At 57.6% G+C, this 19,859-nt stretch overlaps 7 protein-coding genes across 7 annotated transcripts; 4 read left to right on the top strand and 3 right to left on the bottom strand.

The window, feature by feature from the left end:
- Nucleotides 1–33: 33 nt before the first annotated feature.
- On the top strand, nucleotides 34–2,339 carry BZA05DRAFT_449861 (uncharacterized protein; the record flags this gene model as incomplete). Its single annotated transcript, XM_051487400.1, has 2 exons — nucleotides 34–2,051; nucleotides 2,114–2,339. The coding sequence occupies 2 exons, from the start codon at nucleotides 34–36 to the stop codon at nucleotides 2,337–2,339; spliced, it is 2,244 nt and encodes a 747-aa protein (XP_051334471.1).
- A 490-nt stretch (nucleotides 2,340–2,829) lies between these two features.
- Nucleotides 2,830–3,720, bottom strand: BZA05DRAFT_449860 (uncharacterized protein; the record flags this gene model as incomplete). The annotated part of the gene is made up of 1 exon (XM_051487399.1): nucleotides 2,830–3,720. One exon carries the CDS (start codon nucleotides 3,718–3,720, stop codon nucleotides 2,830–2,832), a length of 891 nt encoding a protein of 296 aa, XP_051334470.1.
- Nucleotides 3,721–5,087: 1,367 nt separating this feature from the next.
- Nucleotides 5,088–7,075, top strand: BZA05DRAFT_478016 (Ribophorin I; the record flags this gene model as incomplete). Its single annotated transcript, XM_051488344.1, has 4 exons — nucleotides 5,088–5,114; nucleotides 5,208–5,581; nucleotides 5,664–6,518; nucleotides 6,574–7,075. The coding sequence occupies 4 exons, from the start codon at nucleotides 5,088–5,090 to the stop codon at nucleotides 6,836–6,838; spliced, it is 1,521 nt and encodes a 506-aa protein (XP_051334469.1). The 3' UTR covers nucleotides 6,839–7,075.
- A 3-nt stretch (nucleotides 7,076–7,078) lies between these two features.
- Nucleotides 7,079–9,642, top strand: BZA05DRAFT_414041 (Indigoidine synthase A like protein-domain-containing protein). Its single transcript, XM_051485235.1, has 4 exons — nucleotides 7,079–7,853; nucleotides 7,917–8,196; nucleotides 8,266–8,828; nucleotides 8,996–9,642. The coding sequence occupies exons 1-4, from the start codon at nucleotides 7,103–7,105 to the stop codon at nucleotides 9,517–9,519; spliced, it is 2,118 nt and encodes a 705-aa protein (XP_051334468.1). The 5' UTR covers nucleotides 7,079–7,102; the 3' UTR covers nucleotides 9,520–9,642.
- Nucleotides 9,643–10,803: 1,161 nt separating this feature from the next.
- On the bottom strand, nucleotides 10,804–12,252 carry BZA05DRAFT_345305 (Cation/H+ exchanger; the record flags this gene model as incomplete). Its single annotated transcript, XM_051481165.1, has 2 exons — nucleotides 10,804–11,325; nucleotides 11,377–12,252. Coding segments are annotated over 2 exons (1,398 nt in total), but the record flags the coding sequence as incomplete, so codon positions are not given.
- An 891-nt stretch (nucleotides 12,253–13,143) lies between these two features.
- BZA05DRAFT_467476 (acetyl-coenzyme A transporter 1-domain-containing protein) lies at nucleotides 13,144–15,371 on the top strand (the record flags this gene model as incomplete). Its single annotated transcript, XM_051487816.1, has 6 exons — nucleotides 13,144–13,843; nucleotides 13,906–14,039; nucleotides 14,237–14,499; nucleotides 14,559–14,985; nucleotides 15,046–15,159; nucleotides 15,197–15,371. Exons 1-6 carry the CDS (start codon nucleotides 13,274–13,276, stop codon nucleotides 15,369–15,371), a joined length of 1,683 nt encoding a protein of 560 aa, XP_051334466.1. The 5' UTR covers nucleotides 13,144–13,273.
- An 884-nt stretch (nucleotides 15,372–16,255) lies between these two features.
- Nucleotides 16,256–18,032, bottom strand: BZA05DRAFT_478012 (uncharacterized protein; the record flags this gene model as incomplete). Its single annotated transcript, XM_051488343.1, has 3 exons — nucleotides 16,256–16,752; nucleotides 17,284–17,806; nucleotides 17,890–18,032. 3 exons carry the CDS (start codon nucleotides 18,030–18,032, stop codon nucleotides 16,645–16,647), a joined length of 774 nt encoding a protein of 257 aa, XP_051334465.1. The 3' UTR covers nucleotides 16,256–16,644.
- Nucleotides 18,033–19,859: the final 1,827 nt, after the last annotated feature.

The raw sequence follows: 19,859 nt of genomic DNA, 5'->3' as shown, positions 1-19,859 counted from the left end.
TCGGCTTCGGCACTAGATACCTATTTTAATGACATGTACAAGCGGGCGGCCCCAAAGCCAGCCGCAAATGCAACGGCATCGCCGGCCCCGGACTCTGCAGCTCTCCGCGCGGCAGTGCTGAGCTTTGCCAAAAAGCAACCAGCACCTGCACCACCACCAGCACCAGCTATACGCGAACGGGGGGATAGGAGACAACCACCACCACCACAACAACAGCAACAACAACACCAACGCCAACAACAGCGGACATCGCGCTCCAACACCAGGTCATCGCGACACTCTCGTTCTGGCTCCTCTTCATCGGCCATGGCAGGGGAAGGAGAAGCGCTCGCGGTGCGGCAGCGCCTGAAGCTATTCGGAGAAGCGGACGAAACCCCCCTATCACCCTCGACAACGACGAGTCATGCGCGGAAGCGCCCCGGCAGTCCGGAAAAAGTCGACTCTTCATCGCTCGACGACATCTCCTCTCTCAAATCGATGTTCGAACAGCAGACTACCGCAAAGAGCCCGTCCCTGGCTGCCGCAATCGTCGCAACCAGTGCTGGTCAGAGCCCGAGCCCGAGCATGAGCCCGAAACCCCCGGTTGCGCCCAAACCGTCCTCGGTCTCGGTGGCTTCGAGGAACTCGGAGAGTTCCAGCGCGATAACGGCGGCGTCCCGCGCGCATGCTTCGAGTCCGCGGACTACCGGTGGAGCGGGAGGACCGGCGCCGTGGAAGAGGGTAGATCTGGACCGACCTACAATCGCAAGGACGGAGTCCAGGGAGTCGGCGGCAACGAGGACCCATGCTTCGAGCCCGCAGACTACCGGTGGGGGTGCAAGGGGAGCTCCGATGCCTCCACTACCACGGAAGGCTCGTGGACCGCGGCGTAAACCCCCCACGACAACCACCAACGTGCGACCATCCCACCCCGCGCGCACAACCCCCGTGACAGCCACGGTGGGGGCGGGTGTGTCGAGTCCGGCGCCTCTACCACCGAAGAAGAAGAAAGTGGACATGTCTCCCATCGCACGGACGGAATCGGCCGCTTCGCATGACTTGGAACGGATCAAGTCCAAGCCTCCGCCGCCAAAGAAGCCGCCGATCGCGCGGACGGAATCACTGGACTCGGGAATCTCGGGTGTAGGAGCGCGGAACGACGCACTGGCGGCAGCAACGGTAGCCCATGCATCATCGAGGCCCACATCGGCACTCCCGTCTCCACAAACGACGGGCGGAAGATCACCGCTGCCTCCCCCGACGAGGAAGAAGGCGACAGGAGACGCTTCCCCAGTAAGACACACCGAATCGGTGGTGTCGCACAACTCGGGACGGCCCAGCGCCTTGACGGCGGCAACGATAGCTCACGCTTCGAGGCCGCAGAATACCGGAGGAGGAGGGGCTCCGATGCCTCCACTACCGCGGAAAGCGCGCCCACCACCACGGAAACTTCCCTCCACCAGTAACTTACGACCCACCCTACCCGCGCGCACATCATCAACGGCCTCAGCGTCTTCAGGCTCCAGCGCGCCCACGGCGGCAGCAAGGGCCCACATTTCGTCTCCACGCAAGTCGGACGGCCAAACTCCTCCGCCGCGACGGAAGATCATTGACCCGCCTTCGTTTGCGCGGGCAACCTCCGAAACCTCCGCCTCTGGCGCCTCCATCGCAACAACCGTCGTCCTCCGACCACCCCCACCACCCCAGAAAAAACCCTTCCTCCCGACCAGCACCCGCAAACCACCGGCCCCCCTCCCCCGTCGTCGTCGCTCCCTCCCCACCATCCCACCACCCATCCCTTCCCGCCCTGCCGCCACAATCGCCGCCTCCCTTGCGCCCTCGCGCTCCATCCCCCCAGGGCCACGTAAACCACCCGCCCCCGTCCCGCCGCACAAACCTTCACCGCAACGGCGCCGCTCCCTCCCCGCCCTCCCGCGGACCCTGCGCCCACCGCGTAGTCCCACCCCCCCACCACCGAAGCCTCCGCCGCGCCGCCACCGCCACAACGAAGTGCTCAACCACACGTGGGCACGCACCATCCCCGCGGCTGCTAGACGCCGCTACGAGGGCTTGTTCGCATCTAACTCCGGGGTACAAGTATATCGAGAACTATGTCGTCCGTGAACTGTGGCAGCGAAGTCGCCTCGAGAACCGTGTGCTCGCCGAGGTGTGGCAGCTTGTGGATCGAGGCGCGAAGGGACGGCTCAGCAGGGAGGAGTGGGTGTGGCCTGTGGATCATCGATACCGCGCTCAGGGGCGGGAAGGTCCCCGTTAGGGTCGAGGAGGGCGTGTGGAAGAGTGCTGGTGGGACGATGGATGTGGATGCGGGGAGGGAGAAGGGTAGGGGAAGGGGAAGGTGATTGGAAGGTGATGGGAAGATGATGGTGATGGTCATGATGACGATGTAGACGGTATAAACGTAATTGATAATACCTGTTCGAGCTTTGCTCGATGAACTTGAGCTACCTACCTGCAGCGCGTGGACCATGGAAAGCACTCGGATTACGGATGATGTGGTGGGATTGGTTAACCTTTTGCGTGTATATAAGCGATTGTCTATGTACCGATCCGCCACCGACTTTCGTCTCCGGTTCTCGGAGCCTGGAGCCTAGAGGGCGTGCTGGTGCGTGCACTGGGTGGTGTTACATATTACCGGGAACCGGTCTAATCACGGAGCAAATAGAGCAAAACAGACGAACCAGAAATAGACGAACTAGAAATAGTGAAAGTGAAAGTGAACCCTTTTTTCGTCCTTTTTTTTCTAGAAAAAAGCTACGAAGAAGCCGACATGCCAGTCCAGTCCAGTAGAGGTTATCCGTCGTTGTGTCCTTGCCGACTAGGTATATTGTATTAACGCAGTATATACGCCTTCAAGTCCTGCCGGGTCTGACACCGAGCGGCGCGGGCCTGAACTTTAGCCTCACGCCGAGCGGCGCGGGCTTGGAGCAGAACATGAACCCGAGCCTGAACTGGAACTGGAACCTGGGTCTGAACTTTAACCTGGGCCAGGGGTTGAACTTTAACCTGGGCCTGGGTCTTAAGCTGACGAGCCTGAACTTGAGCCTGACGCTGAGCGACGCCCTGGATCGCAACCTGACGAGCGTGACGGCGCACAGCGCGGGCCTGGAGCTCAGCTTGAAGAGCCTGACGCCGAGCGGCGCGGGCCTGAACTTGAATGCGCGCCTGTCTCTCGATGCGACGAGCCTGACGGGGCGTGTTAACCATTCCAGTCATATCCTCGTCTGGCATGATCTTGAAGAATTTCTTCCAGCCATCTCCTCCTCCCTGTTCGTAGTAGACGATGTAGCACGCCTGATCCACGTCCTTAAAAGTCATCCAGACCTGTTCGACGGTGTGAGTATCGCCGGCCAAGCTGTCGAGGGGGATAGCGTCGAGCGTTTTGCCGATGCGGATGACGAGGCCGCGGCGCTCCGCCGCCGCCCCCGCACCGTGCACGTCTTCCATCATGCCCCTAAAGTTGCGGTCAATAAACTCATGGAATGGGAGCGTGCGCCGAACCCCGATCAAACCTGTGCGCCCAACGTTGGGCAAAGCGGAGAAGGACGCTTTCTCCATAACGAAGGGGACGAGCTCGCCGGTCAGGTTCGCGGTGTTCCGCATGTGGTGCCGCAGGCGACGAGAGAACGGGAGCCGCCGCTTGTAGTCGCCGGCGTGCCGCATCGTCGTCTTCGCGGGCTTGGTCGTCGGAGGAGGAGGGGCCATGGCCGGGTTGGTCGCCATGGTTGTCGTGTTGGTCGTGGTGGGGGGGGAAGGCGTGGGGGGGTTGAAGTAGATGGGAGGGAGGGCAGTGGATGTATTACCCGGGGTCGATAGGGTTAACCCGTATCTATTCCTATAAAGGGCAGTGGTGTGGCGATTTCCGTGGCTCAACCCTAAGTTTCCGACCGTCGGATTTTGGAGCGAAGCGACTGCCCAGCCCTAATATTTTGGAGCAGAGCCGTGGAGGAGCTTTAGCGACGATACTGCGGAGAGACTGCGCTGCCGTTACACTGCTAGATTTGTAGATCTCCGTGGACTCTAATAGAATGGAATTTATTCATTTCTTTACCGCCACTCAGTATCGCATTTTAACTTCAACTCCCTTTACGGTTTACGGGGAAGACAAAAAAGCGGGGCCACAATGTGTCCACTATTAAAGTTGTGGTGAAGCCTATTATTTAGACTTATGGCTGAGTAATCTGAGAACTGCCCAACACTCTGTTCACCTCACAGTTCTCCGGAAACTGAAACTGGGCAGTATTCGATGTCCCGGCGGGGAACTGAATTTCGCTCTAAAACTGGAACTGAAAACTGAGGCCATCCAAACGGGCCCTAATACTGTTCTTTAGATGGAAGTTCAACGACTGCCACGGCAACGACGAAGAGTCAGAACACTACAAGGCGTGGAAGCAGATACTCAGCCTCTGTTTCAAGATCGTATTTCGAATGATGCCGCAGAAGTTACGATGCCGCTAGATCTACAGATTGAACCTACTGTACCTGCTCCAGCTCACTCTAGCGATGATACCGCGTATTGCAGAACCTGCCATACTTATGACTTTACATTAAGTGGCGCTGGCCTAATGACCACACACCGTGTGGTCACCACACGGATGTTTCCTAGTACTCGCCGTTGGGTGGGTCGAGTTCGAATTGCGTTGGATACTTCACATCTTGCACCGGGGAGATCCATAGGATTCCAATACCTAGACTTCCCCGTCAACTCCCGTCCCTCTGCTTGGTGGTCCACGGGAGTCCTGCTCTGTGTATACGACCTGGCTGCTCATGCAATCCATTCGGTCCTTTTCACCGAGTACATAGGTGCCCACTGGACCCTTTTCAATCCCTCTATTCCGACACCAACCGCAGCTACAAGCCTGACTGTTGGCCCTAGCATGCCAGTGGAAGACCTGGATCGATGTGGCCTGGAGGTAATAGCTATCCATTTATATCAAGCTATTTCTAGAGGACTTTCTTGCGGAGTTTATCCACCCAATACCAACCTCACTCGTGGGTCAAGCTCAAGCTCAAGCTCAAGCTTAACACCCAGGCTGGCTCGCCGAGTGACATACCATGCTCTCGCGGCTCGGAGACTCGCTAGCGCCAGCATGCAAGTCATTCGCGGCCCCGCCAGGGTTCGTCAAGACAACACGTAACCCAAAGCAGTTCCCAGGGTAGTTTCGTGAACTTCGAGCTGTTGCTGCGTGACCGCCTTCTCCAAACCAAAGATCCTACCTCAATTCTTCCGCTCGGCCACAGCACATCCCCCACCCGGCCTGCGAAAATGCGTTCCTTCACGGGAGCCCTGCTTCCTCTCCTCGGTCCTCACCACCGTCAATGCGAAGCTCATCCTGCCGCCCTCGTTCGCGCCCGCGCCCGTCTTCAGAAATATCAATCTACTGCGCTCGATAGATCTGACGAAACCGTACTCGAAGGAAGTCATTTCCGTTATCGTCGAGAATGTCTCGAAAGAGGGGCAGACCGAGTATTATATGCCGTTTGCGGCCGACGAGGTGACGAAAGTCAGCTTCTTCGAGGCCGGGGACAAGAAGGCCCCCTTCGGAGAGTTTAAGGTCGATGAGGTGGAGTTCGATCCTCAAAGGTGCGCTACGGACTGGAGTTTGCCCTTTCTTTTTGGGGGGTTTGTGGGTGTGGAGTTGGAACTGATGTGGAGACCTGCACAGTCCGACACAATACTACCGCATTCTCTTGACCGAACCTCTCGCGCCCGGAAACCAGATCACCCTCCAAGTGGCTATCGGCAAGACTACCGTCGTCGAGCCCATTCCCGCCGAGATCGAGCAGGTCGAGAAGCAGTTCCTCCAGTGGACCGGCACGCAATACGTGGCGAGCGCGTACGTCACCGACAAGCAAAAGACGAAGCTGAAGCTGCCCAACAATGAAGCGCCCGAGTTCACCAAGCTCACCGCGAAATCCGACGGCACCTCCGATCCCACCAAGGTCGGCTCAGCGTTCACGTACGGTCCCTACGAGGACGTGAAGCCGTCGAGCGGCGCCGGAAAGACCGTTAAGATCAGATACGAGTACACGCATCCCGTCATCGTGATGGAGAAGCTCACGCGCGATATCGAGGTCTCCCATTGGGGCGGCAACATCGCTTTCGAGGAGAAATACGTCATGACCAATGCCGCGGCGAAGCTTAAGAACCAGTTCTCGCGTGTCAAGTGGGCGGCGGCCAGCTACTACGGTCCCCCGACGTCTGCGATCAAGGCCCTCACTTACAACTTGAAGGTGGGCTCGATCGGCCCTTACTTCACCGATGAGATTGGAAATGTTTCGACTTCCCGCTTCCGCAGCAACATGCGCGAGTCGCATCTGGAGATCAAGCCGAGGTATCCGGTGTTTGGTGGTTGGAACTACACCTTCACCCTTGGGTGGAACCACGATCTGAGGGAGTTCGTCCGGGCGAAGCCCAATGGCGAGGATTTCGTGCTCAGGGTTCCGCTGTTGGAGGGGCCTAAGGAGCCCGTCGTCTACGGCGATGTCGAGATTAGGGTGATCTTGCCCGAAGGTGCCACGTAAGTCACCAACCCACACCTATCAACCCCCAACCCATATCTAACACCGTTCCAGCGACGTCAAATACTCATCCCCCATCCCCATCATTGGAGAGGAGCACTTCCTCCACAAGACGTTCATGGACACTATTGGCCGCACCGCCTTCAAGTTGCGCTTTTCCAACGTAGTTGACGAGCAGCACCACAAGGAGCTGATCGTGACCTACCATCTGCCCAAGACCGCTGGCTTCCGGAAGCCATTCGTCATCTTCACTGCGCTGTCGACGGTATTCGTGTTTTCGTGGATAGTCAGCAAGATCGATGTGAGGATCGGAAAATAGAGGGCCGCTGTTAGTTTTTAGGGGTTCGCAGGGTCGGGTTTTCCTTTTTCTTTTGCCTTTTCGTGTTTGGGTTTTTTGCTCTGTAGCTTTATGGAAAAGTCCCGGTGTAATCTTCAAAGCCTATCATCTGAGCTTCTAGAAGCTGGTGTCGAAGCTCGTTAGTCTCCGCACTCGTGACATCGGAGACTGCCGACAAACGGGCCCTCCAGGGTCCCACGACTCTTGATCCACTCCACACCACCCCACCCACCACCAACCACCCCAATGCGCTCCCTCCTCTTCCGCCGCGGCCTCCGCGCCCCTCCGCGTTACTACTCTACCCTCCGCGCCTCCTCGCGATTATCGCAATACCTGTCGATCACGCCGGAAGTGCAATCGGCGCTGTCGGCCGGACATCCCGTCGTCGCGCTCGAATCCGCAATCTACACGCACGGCTTCCCGCACCCGGCGAACCTCTCGCTCGCGCGCGAGATCGAGGCCGTCATCCGCGCGAACGGCGCAGTCCCCGCCACCATCTGCATCCTCAACGGCAAGGCGCGGATCGGGCTCGAGGCGAAGGAGCTCGAGCAGCTCGCTGACGCAGCGGGGAAGAGCGGTACCGCTAAGGTGAGTAGACGAGACCTGGGATATCTCCTTGCTGGCGCGGGCGCGACGAAGATCGGTGGCACGACGATCGCGGGCACGAGTGTCCTTGCGCACCTCGCCGGGATTAAGGTATTCGCGACTGGTGGCCTGGGCGGCGTCCACAGGGGTGTTCAGAATACCATGGATGTTTCTGCGGATCTGACGGAGTTGGGACGCACGCCTGTCGCTGTTGTATGTGCGGGCTCCAAAGCGTTCCTGGATCTGCCACGGACACTGGAGTATCTGGAGACCGAGGGGGTCTATGTCGGCACGTTCAGGGATGGGAGGGATGCCGGGGAGGTGGTCGAGTTTCCGGCGTTTTGGAGTAGAGGGTGTGGTATCAAGGCGCCGAGCGTGGTGGAAGATGCGAACGAGGCCGCCAGGATTATCTGTGAGTTCGATGAATGAGTGACTGTCCATGGTGAGGGGTGCTCATGAGTGCTGTGCCCCCCAGACGCAAGCCATTCCCTTGGCCTCACCTCGGGCCACCTCTTCACCAATCCCATTCCGGCGGCATACGAGATCCCGAACGAGGAGATACAGTCCATCATTGCCGAGTCGGTGAAAGTGGCGGAAGGGAAGTCCAGCGGGAAAGACGTCACGCCGTTCATCCTCAACGACATACTCAAGCGCACCGGTGGTCGCAGCATCGAGGCCAATCGTGGGCTGATACTGAACAACGCTGCGATGGGAGCAAAGGTCGCCGTAGAACTGGCAAGGCTTGAGGGCACTGGGTCTGGGAATTCTGCTGGCTTTTAGTTTCGTCCACTGTAACCGATGGGTCCTGATTGTTTTGTATTTAGCGAGCGTAGGCAGACACATATGCCGCACATCCCACCCTCGCAGATACGCCCGAAGGAGGAGGCAAACCCCGTAGTTCCATCGCCGCCCCCAGAGGTGGTCGTAGTCGGCGGTGTAGCCGTAGACGTAAACTGCGACACTTCCTCGCCGACTCCAAGTCTGCACACCTCCAACCCGTCTACCATCACCGAGTCCCTCGGCGGCGTCGGCAATAACGTTGCCTACGCCCTGCACCTCTCCGGCGTGCGGACCCGCTTAGTATCCTCCGTCGGCGCAGACCTTGCCGGCTCATGGGTGCGCGAGCGCGTACAGGAGCGCGGGATGGATACCGAGGGAATCTTCACCGACCCGGCCCGCGCTACAGCGAGGTATGTTGCCGTCAACGATGCCAACGGCGGGCTGTTCGTTGCTAGTGCGGACATGAGGGTCATCGAGCACCTGGGGACAGCAGATGTCACCGAGGTGATTAAAGCTGCGAATGCGGAGTGGGTGGTTCTCGACGGGAATCTATCACAGCAGACGACAAAGGGAGTGCTCGAATACTGTCTCAAATCCGGGATCAAAGGTCCCTCCTAACCCGAGTGATACCGTGTGCATACAGCTAACGAGTGAGTGCCCACCAGCCATCTTCGAACCCACCTCCACCGCAAAATCAGCACACATCTTCCACGCCACGCTTCCCCCACCCTTCATGTGCGCTGTACCTTGCGGCGCCCAACATCCACGAGCTAGACAGCATGTACTCTGCGGCGACAGCGGCGGAGCTATTCTCTACGTCGCTGCCGTGGTGGCCCACGATCGATGCACTCACGATCGACAGCGGGTTCCGCGACCGCGTGGACCAACTGGCGGCGCGCACCGGCGTCGACCTCTCCGAGAGCGGAATCGTCCAGAAGGCGGTGTCGCTGCTGCCGTACATCCCACGGCTGTTCGTTAAGCTGGGCGAGCAGGGCGTCATTGTTGTGCGCCTGCTGGAGGTGGGCGAGAAGCCGCGGAGGTCTAGGGAGAGTGTTGTTGTGGAGGCACGGGAGGGAGAGGAGGTGGGTGGTGTCGAGGTGAGGTATTTTGCCGCTGAGAAGCTGGGAGTGGACGGCGTGCAAAGCGTTAATGGCGCGGGGGATACGTTCCTCGGCGTTCTGGTGGCCGCTATGGTCCGTGGTCTGCCGCTGGAGGAGGCGGTGGGTGAGGCGCAGAAGGCCGCCGTGTTGACGCTCGGCGTGAAGGAGGCGGTTAGTGCGCGGATACGTCCTTTGTAAACCGCCAGTCAATGAATTGAACCGTTATATAAATACTCCTTGGTTAAGTACACCCAAACGCCCGAGCAAAAACAAATCCCATCCCATCCCATCTCATCTCATCCCAAATGCCCCCCCCCGCCCGCTCAGCCTGCATCATGGTCATCCGTAACGGCACGAAACACAGCATAGCCCCCAGTACCGCTGCCACCGCCGCCCCGAGAATCCGTAGCGCCACCCTCCCCCGCCCAAAGACCTTTCCCCGCCACCCGAGGCGCACCGCTACGTACGCCGCCACGCCCAGATTCGTGACCGACACGAGGAAGGCGTAGGTGGTGCAGCTGTACCACAGCGCATACTATGTATCCATCGTGAGCAAACAAGACAACACAGAGGGGAGGGTTTTGGGGGGAGAGGGGGGAGAGGAGATACATACCCAGACCACCTCTTCACGCCGCATGAACCGGTACTGGTTCAGTGAGGACACGATGCAGAAGTAGCTCCAGCACGCCGACAAGAAGTTTCCGATCACGAGGAGGAGCGCGATTTCGCTGTCAGCCAACATAGTTTCTTATTTTATTTTATTTCCGTCTTGCTTGCTTGCTTTCGAGGAGGTGGGCATGTGTAGGCTATATATTTCCCTCCCTCCTTCCATCCCTTCCATCATTCTTCCCTCCCTTTCATCCCTTTGATCCCCCTCAGGTGCCGCCCGCCCGCCCTTCCGTGGCACAGATCCTGCTGATCCGCCGGACTCCGGCGCTGTGTGAGAGGCGCATGGACGGCGCAACGGTTCTGTCGGACCACGGGGTCACGGTGCCGCGTTTCAGTTTAACGAGCCGTTCAAGCATATCTTCGTATTTTCCGGTAGATTACATAGGCAAAACATCCCGGCTGAAGAAGAAGCGAATACGACCTTCTATGCGTGCGTGCAAGTAAGAAAGTAAGTACATATGTAGGACTGTGAGACGGACGGAATGGGTTCCGGCGAACGATCTACGAGAGGGAGGGGGGGGGGCCGTGGTAGGTATGTAAAACGAGGGTGAGGTTAACTATGGCTTAACGTCGGGATATTTTACCGGATGGTCGGGATCGAAATTGGGCGTTTGGCTCTCGACCCGGGATCACGGATAAACACTCGGACTCTATATATTCCTCGCATATGATCTCCGTTTACATACATCGGTTGGTCGCCATAGTCTCGTAAGGCCGCATGCGACAATAAATTGATGTTCTCTCTCTCTTGTGTACATGCATCAACTAACCCCCCAAACACCCAACACACTGACACCTCCATTGCCTCGTGTATCAGCGCGCGTTCTCCAGCGCCTTCACCCGGCGCACAAGACTGCCCACGCCCAGCGGGCCGGCAATGGTGCACACCATGGCGGCCCAGACGACAATGAGATACAATCCCTCGGAGGAATCAAATATCCCCGAGGACTGGGCCACGGATGCGATAAGGAATGCAACTTCTCCGCGCGCCACCATGGCTAGCCCAAGAATCGAGGCTGGGTAGAGGGATTTCGGGGGTTTAGCGTCTTCTGCGGCGGCGATTGCGGGGGAAGCGGCCTCCGACGATTTGGGTTCGGTGGTAGTAGTAGTGGGAGTGCTTTGGGGAGTATGGGGAATTGGAGGTGCGGGTGTGACGCCCAGCTTCCGCAATTCGCGGAGCCGTTGCGATACCGTTGTCAGCACCGGCGATACGGGGAGGAGCCAGACGCCTGTAGCTAGTTTTCCGAGCACCATCAGGAGGGAGTAGACCAGCCCCTTCCAGACGGTTGTGGCGGCGAACATCTGGCGGATTGGGATCGAAAAGCCAATTGATGCCTGTCGCTGATCAGAAGGCATCCTCAGAAACTGCTGCGGGGTGGTACTTACGAAGAAGAACGGTGCCAAAAGCCGCCTGTTGATGGGGGAGTAATAGGTCTCGAAGACATGTACCCCAGAGACTCTATCACCCGTTTTCCCTCTCGTGCGGACATCATCCCACCAGCCCACCGCAGCACCCGCCAAAAAGGCCGCAAAAAGCACCGAAGCACCAGCGTAACTCGCCGCCGTCACCACGGCGAGTAGCATCGCCGTCTGCATTACCACCTTCGCCTTCAGCGTTTCCCCCCACCCCTTCACTTCGACTGTCCCCAGCGTCCGTTTCAGGCCCCACCCCCCAATCACAACCGCAATCAACAGCCCAACACTAGCACCCACCGGCCTTGCCACCGCCTCCCCGCTGACATTACCCCCACTCCCACCAAGCGACGCCACAACCTGAATCATCACCAGCCCGATAACATCATCCATCATAGCCGCGCTGGTGAGCACAGTGCCCAAACGCGTATCCGCCATGCCCGCGCTGGCCAGGATGGTAAACGTGGTACCCAGACTCGTTGCGGAGAGGGCAGCGCCGGCCGCAAAGCACTGCAAGCTCGTCGCGCCCGCCAGGGGTCCCAGTAGAAACGACAGTGCGATCGGAAGCGCGATGCCAGTGGCCGCGACGATGCTCGAGAGCACGAGATTCTGCATCAACGGCCGCAGAGCGGTGTTCAGCCCGCCCTCGTACACGATCAGGATCAGCCCCAGGTAGCCGAGTGTTACGACGGTGCTCTCGGTTGTGCGTGGGAGGAGGCCGCCGAGTGGTGTGCCCCAGAATACGCCGAGGAGCACTTGCCCGACCAGCCCGCAATAGGTAAGCGCATCGAGAAGGTGGTTGACGATGTTGAGGAGCAGGAGGAAGGAGACGTGCACGAGGATTTGCGTTTATGGGCGGCTCGTGAAGGGGAGCGCGTCGGATGTGGCGGTGTCGGTGACGGCCATTTCTGCGGTGATGATGCTGCCGATGGAGACATTGCGGGTGGAATGTGCGGTCGTGGATGTGCACATCCTGGAGACGCGGGATTGGCAGGTCCTTGGCGTGCTCCGGCGGTCAAATCGAAGTGATATTCCGTGAGGCGGGTTGCGCAAGAGGATGGAAGCCCGTTCGTTGACCATCTTGAGATCCACCAACATGGTTGGAAAGTATAAGCTGGTACTACCTAGAGCATAGATACACGTTCCCATTGATATCCTTCATCAAAGATCACTCACCAATAGTGCTGCTGAGCTGTACATGGTTCGTATCAGACGCACGCCCGCCTCCACCGTGAGCTTCCTTTGCTTCCGCTTCCGGAAAGGAGGTGCCCACAACCTATCGCACGAGACCGCACACTGTACCGAGTTTGCGCTGCAATGATCGCGAGTATAAGGAGCGACCCACCAGACGGATAGCTGGGAACCCAAGACGGTCTGTAACAGCTGTATGTACCGCCTAGCAGAGTCAATGGAGTGTGCAGGGCCGATGATAGCCACTGTATGCATGTGAACCACCGGAAGGGAGGTAAGGCGTAAACATAGCTGCGATTGCCACGCCTCTGCAGAGTATAGACATGCTTCTGGGACCCGACCAAGATCGTCCTTGCCCAATCGCCAATCGTGCGTATACCTAGTACCGTGGTCCCGGCGTCGTTCTCATTCAAATCTCCGATCAAATCTTATCTTATCTGTCTCCCCGTCGTTTCCGATCCGGACCCTCGTCGAAATCCTCTGCTAACTCTGACTACTTACTCCAAACTATCCCTGCTACCACATCATCTGAACACGGTGGAGCATTAAAACGAATCCCTGTCTTGACGCGCTCGCCCAACTACCTCTCGAAGGGCCTAGATATCTCCACCTACCTAGTTGCTTGGGAGCAGCTTAGAAGCAAAGGAGATCCACATCTACTCTAGACTCAGTGCTGTGCATGTCTTTCTCTCCTCTCCACGTTACCAGCACCGACCACAATTACTTCCGGACGAACAGGACAAGCACTCAGGACTTTGAACTTCAGCCCCTGTACGACCCAGACGTAGAAGACACTGACGACACCGACTCCAGCAGCAGCACCACCACCGCTTCGGTCCGATCGGGAGAGAGAATGAATCGTAGCAGACGAGGGGGTGGCTCATCATCCGGCAAGCGCAAGGGCATGAATTCCTCGTCGTCGGTCGAGTTCCGGCGCGGGAAGGTAGGGGTGGAAGGTGGGGAATCCTCGGCCGCGCAGACGGAACACCTCATCGCTCGGGAATCCTTCTCGCTCGATCACGATCACGATGTGTCGAAGCCCGCGGCCGCGTCGCTGATGGACCTGTCGCCAAAGGATAGGCGCAACTTCTTCCTGCTGGTGCTGCTCTACTTCCTGCAGGGCGTGCCGATGGGCTGGCGATGGGCTCAGTGCCGTTCCTACTCAAGTCGAAGCTCTCGTACGGCGGAGATTGGCGTGTTCACACTGGCGTCGTATCCGTACTCGATGAAGTTGTTATGGTCGCCGATCGTCGACGCAATCTGGAGCCCGCGGATGGGCCGGCGCAAGAGTTGGATCGTTTCCGGTTGCAGGCGGTCAGCGCCATCATGTTGCTCTGGTTGGGCGGGCAGGCGGAGAAGATGATGGAAGAGGCGAACACGAGGCTCTACTTCTTCACATGGGTGTTCTTTTGCTTGGTGATGCTCTGCGCGAGCAGGACGTTGCGGTGGACGGTATGCATGTTTCCTTCCTCTCCCTCCGAGCGTGAGGCTATTACCCGCGCCATCTATCGCCTGCAGCCATATATGCACCCCGGGTTTCATGGCGCCATCTGGCTCGAGATCGTATGACTAACGTGCTTTGACAGGCTGGGCGTTAACTCTGATATCCCCCGAGAACCTCTCGTATGCGTCGACCGCTCAGACCGTCGGACCTTACCGCCGGCCAATTCTTGTCGAACACCGTGTTCCTCGCCTTCAATTCGGCCGACTTTTCGAACCACTACTTCCGCTCGACACCCCTCAAGAACGGCCTCTTCACGCTTGGAGGCTACCTCCAGTTCTGGGGATGGGCCTACCTGCTTGTTACGATTGGTCTCGCGGTCCTCAAGAAGGAAGAGAAAACCAGCAACCGTGATGGCATCGCTAGCGTCTACAAGACCATGTGGAGCGTCCTCAAGCTCAAGCGTACCCGACCCTCCAGGCTATTATGAAAATACATGGCACATGCTGACACATGACAACAGACATCCAGACGTTCGTGATCATCCATCTGATCTCCAAGATCGGCTTCCAGGCGAACGACGCCGTGACCAACCTCAAGCTGCTCGACAAGGGTTTCACGCAGGAAGACATGGCACTGACGGTGCTGATCGACTTCCCGTTCGAGATCGCCCTCGGCTACTACGCTGGTAAATGGTGTGCGTACTTCCCGCCGATGAAGCTGTGGATGTGGGGCTTCGTCGGCCGCCTCATCGCCGCCGTACTCGCCCAGATCACGGTGTACATCTTCCCCAAAGACGGCGTGGTCGAGAGCTGGTACCTCCTCGTCGTCATCGCAGAGCACATTTTCTCCACCTTCGCCGGCACCGTCATGTTCGTCGCCATCTCTGCGTTCCACGCAAAGATTGCCGACCCCGAGATCGGCGGAACGTACATGACGCTCCTAGCCACGTACGTCCCCCTTCCCCCCGCCCTCCCCATCATCGCTTACTAACCCCCCACCCACCACAGCGTCTCCAACCTCGGCGGGACCTTCCCGCGGATCTTCGTGCTGAAGCTAGTCGACTACTTCACGACGGCGACGTGTTTCCCGCCAGAGAAGCCGACCTCCACCTTCCCCAGCCCGTTTGCGGAGTTCAGCTGCGCCCTCGAACTCGATAAGCCACCGCTGCATAGACCAGGGCGGCAAATGTGTCATCCAGCAGGACGGGTACTATGTCACGAACGTGTTGTGTATACTCATCGGTGTTGTTACCTTCTGGGGATATATCAAGCCCGCCGCGACGAGGCTGAGCGCTCTGCCGTTGAAGAGCTGGAGGGAGTATGATAGAATATGATATAGTACAGGGGGCCCGGGGATGGTGGTGCTTGTATCTGGATCTTGGAGATAGATACCATGTATGTACCGTGGATGAGAGGCGGACGCGTATTGTATTGATAGAACATGCTTCTGTTTGTTTTGTTTTTCGCTTCAGGTTCATCTTCTGATTACCATTTTCCTTGAGTTGTTTATATGGTGGGAGTTGTCTAGACCGATATGCATGTCTGTTTACTACTGCTATGTACCTCCTCTGCTATAAAAGACCAGAACATTCACCCTTACTACACCTATCGAGACCGAGACCGCAGAGCAGACCGAGAGCGCAGACGAGTGATTCCCCGTGCACGATGCCGCCCGTCATCATCATCGTCGCCCCTCCCTCCCCCCCCATCAATGCACTATGTACTCGCACGAAGCAATTTCGAAGATGCGGTAGATTATGTAGGGAGGTTATATGGTTGGGGACACCTAAAATAGGAGTGAAAAAAAATGCCCAACTCCACCCCCGGTTTAACTCAACCTCAACACCCAGTAAAATTAAAAGAGCTCTATAGCATGATAGAGGAAGGATTAAAGTAGGTCGCATAGAAGCGAAATAAAAATATAAAGCGTGATGAATTATTTAAGCGGGTTGAAAAGAATTGATTTGTATGGGCAGGATTTTTGGAACGTCGCAAATAATAGCATGCACTAAGGCTCTGGCACTCTTTTAATTTCCCACAGCGGTGATAGGAGTGACATATAGTGAGCCTTATTCGAGCCTTGGCGCGGATTGATCCTTGCTCATCCAAACTGAGCTCGCGCATGAGTGCTATTCGACTTGGACCTCTTCAGAACACATCCAAATAGGTCAAAAATGGGCCATACGGCCCAAAATCTTCATAATTACGAAAATTACTTGCTCTGTATTCGAAAAATTACCTGCGGCGCACTTATTAACCCCCCATTTTTGGCGTAGACACACTATAATCACTCGTGATTTGTCAGCCAAAATGAATGTCGCAATTCACTCCGGTTTATAGGCGTCCCCAACCATACTTAGAGTTGTCGTTATGTACCGACTCTAAGACTCTAAAGTTAAACGAGTGAGGCAGTGCAAGAAGAAAAGATGAATATGTGGTTACCCCGGCTCACCACCCATTGCAGGGGAGGGGGATATATCCACAGCTACTCTTGGTGGAGGTAGATACACAGTGAGTGAGGAGTACCGTATGTAGAGTAGAAGTGCCAGAAGTGCAGAAGTGCCAGAAGTGCCAGAAGTGCCAGAAGTGCCAGAAGTGCCAGAAGTGCTAGAAGTGCCAGAAGTGCCAGAAGTGCCAGAAGTGCCAGAAGTGCCAGAAGTGCCAGAAGTGCCAGAAGTGCCAGAAGTGCCAGAAGTGCCAGAAGTGCCAGAAGTGCTAGAAGTGCCAGAAGTGCCAGAAGTGCCAGAAGTGCCAGAAGTGCCAGAAGTGCCAGAAGTGCCAGAAGTGCCAGAAGTGCCAGAAAGTGCCAGAAGTGTCAGAACGATTTGTCGATTTGACGACTGTTGAAAGTGTTGACGTTTTGACTGTTGACTGTTTTCCTCAGACTCGAGAGAGAAAAGTGAATCAGATCAGATCAGATGAAAAAGGTAAGCATATGAAGCAAGGTATCCATAACGAAGAATCAGAAAACACGACAGAAAGGTCAAGAACAAGCAGAAACAAAAAAAGAAGAAAAAAAAAGAAGAAAAAAAGAAGAAAAAAAACGAAGTGGCGCCAAGCTCCATCCCATCCCCAACCTATCCAACACCCGGTCCCAAGTCCCAAGTTCCAAGTTCCAAGTTCCAAGTTCCAAGTTCCAAGTCCGCACAATCCCGCCGCCGGCCCGCCTAATAATCGCGTGCCCACTATCGACGAGCAGCTCGTCCCTCCACTGCACGACTAGCCTGTATAACATCGAGATGATACTCTCCTCGAAGACTGGGCCCTGCCCATCCATCGAGCGAGGGTCTTTAGCCTCTCGCTGATATCACCAATATCGACGAGGCCTTGTTCATAAAGCGGGTGGCACATGATAGGTCCCAGGCGGCGCCCGCCGAGCAGCTTCTCGCCCGTGCTCGGGAGTGTGGTGATTGCGATGGATCGGCCCGCGGTTCGGGTGCTGGCCACAAATATCGGCGAGGGTAAACTTCGCTGGCGGGTTGGAGCGCAGCGATTCTGGGTCCAGCGGTTTGAACGCCAGGGGCCGACTTCAGGCGGCGGGGAGTGCCGCCCCGCCACTGCCGCACGCCAAGCTCCCGCTGATTGCCGCTGCCGACGAATCGTGTTATCGTGCAGCAAACGGTTCTCGAGCGTTTCTGTCCTTATTCCAGCGCCGCCTTGAGCTTGTCGTTCTCCACGGCGGCCCGCGTGTTCGCTTGCCTCCAGCGACGCCAGCCGCTGCTCGAGCTCTTGACGTGGCGCTCTTTGCGCTCGACGGAACGAGCGTTGTCTGGTGGTGTGTTAGCTGTCTAGTGCGGCGGGGGGGGGGGGTGGGGGTGGTGGGTGGGGAGAGGGGAGGCAGGGGGGAAGTACGCGGCGCGGTTCTGCTCCTTCCGTCGCTTCTGCCCGGGCGTCAGTTCTTTCTCCTCGCTCGACCCGCGGCCGCCCCGCGAGTTGTGGCCGCTGCCGGTGCTGCTCGCGCTGCCCTCGTGGGTGGGCGAGGGCCCGCGCGCCATGGCCGGGATGCCTCCGGAGGCGTGCGTGCCGGTGGCGCCCGTGAGGTCGAAGGGGTGGCCGAAGGAGGCGGCGAAGGAGGCGTCATAGTACGGCTACATAGAGCGACGGAGAGGGGTTAGCAAGGGGGTGTGGTGGTGAAGCGGGGCGGGAGCAGGGGCTGCGCTGGGGTGCCAACCATCGCGAAGTCGTCTGCGGGTTCGGCGTGGGCGGGAACTGTGGGCCGCCGCCGTGCTGGCCATAGAATGGCGGCTGCTGGTGCTGGTATGAGGCCATCCCGTGTTTGTTGTGGGTGTCGGCGGGCGAGTGTTGGGGGCGGACGGGTGGCGGTGTAGGGCCAGAGTATGGCGAGTGGTCGGAGCGAACGCCAATGACGGGGGAGCTGGCGGTGGAGATGTGTGCTGAACTGGCAGAGCAGACGAGAGTCTGCGTATCGAGTGTATAGTACCGTAGTTGCCGTAGTTACCACAGTTGCCGTGTTTGGGCAGCGTGATTTTTGATTTCTGATTTTTGATATTGATTTGATTTTGATTTTGAGTTGAAGATCAGATTCGCACGGCTGGCCAGACCGGCTCCCTTTAAAGCGCGCGACGACGAAGACGAGCGACAGTAAGGTTGCTCGAGTTACTTTAGTGCAGCCAACCCCGGGACGCTGGGCAGCACGCCGACCACACTGCATTGGGGCTCTCGGCATCGGGCTTATTGTGTTATTCACTCTGAATATAACTCGAAATGGACAACTTCGCACGAACCGGGACTGCTGCCATTCCAAATTGGCTCGTCCCCTCCAAGCACAGTTCCAAGCACACTTTCCAACAATCGAGCACAATTCCAAGCTCCCCCCGCGCCTACCCTGCAGCCAGCCAGCCCAGCCCAACCAGCCCCGCCAGCGGCCAGCCAGCCAGTCAGTGCGGAAGTCCCACAAGTTGCGCCTCCCTCGCCTGTCGTTGGCCAGTCGCTCTCTCGCTATTCTGTCCTCAGCCCATCCATCCTTCCACACGCTCCCCTCTCCGCCCCCCCCCCCCCCCCCCCCCCCCCCCCCCCCCCCCCCCCCCCCCCCCCCCCCCCCTTCCCCGACAAGTCTTGTCTCTGCGTGCGTGGCCCTCCCTGCCCGTCAGATGTCGGTAACTACTCGCAACCAGTCTAGACAGCTTCCGGCGTAAGAGTTACCCCAAAAACTTTAGTTGGACCGCACTCGAGGCCATGCCCTCTACGTACTACTATACATAAAAACCACCCAGCCCTCTGGTGAACGAGAGACATCATAGAGGACCTACCTTCGACTCTAATTTGGCGAAGCGTCTTGCAGCTGAAACATCATGGGGGAATGTGTGTGCGGTGCGGGTGGTGCGTGCAGCGCGGCCAGAAATGGTGAGAACAATTGAAATCGACATCTTCTCTCTCTCAACTCTAGTTGCTCTACTGTGTTCCGCACCGCTTTGGTCGTGGGCATTTGGGCAGTGGGATGGATGGATGGGCTGAGAACGAAATGTCATCCTCCCCTTCCCCCACTTCTATCCTCCACCACCTCCACCACTTCCTCCACCTTTACCTCCACCTCCACCACAATCATGACCACAACCACCACTCCCTACATGCTGAAAACGATATGCCTCCTCCGCGTGCTCCCGGTTCTAGATCCCCCCTCCCCCCCATCCCCCGCAAACAGAGCGCAGGTGCAACTTTCAGCCTTACAAGCGAAACTGTGCGTGCGGTCATCGCGGAGAAGATTACTTAGCATATGGTATGATGAACACAGACGATCTGCTCTTCCCCTTCTCCTCCTCAGGATGCTGGTGGTCTTTGTAGAGTAGCTAGTTCCCTATTAC

The sequence above is a fragment of the Tricharina praecox genome, assembly GCF_024521635.1.
Source record: "Tricharina praecox strain CBS 144465 chromosome Unknown BZA05scaffold_76, whole genome shotgun sequence".
Lineage (NCBI taxonomy): Eukaryota > Fungi > Ascomycota > Pezizomycetes > Pezizales > Pyronemataceae > Tricharina > Tricharina praecox.
This window is presented reverse-complemented; position numbering and strand designations above follow the sequence as displayed.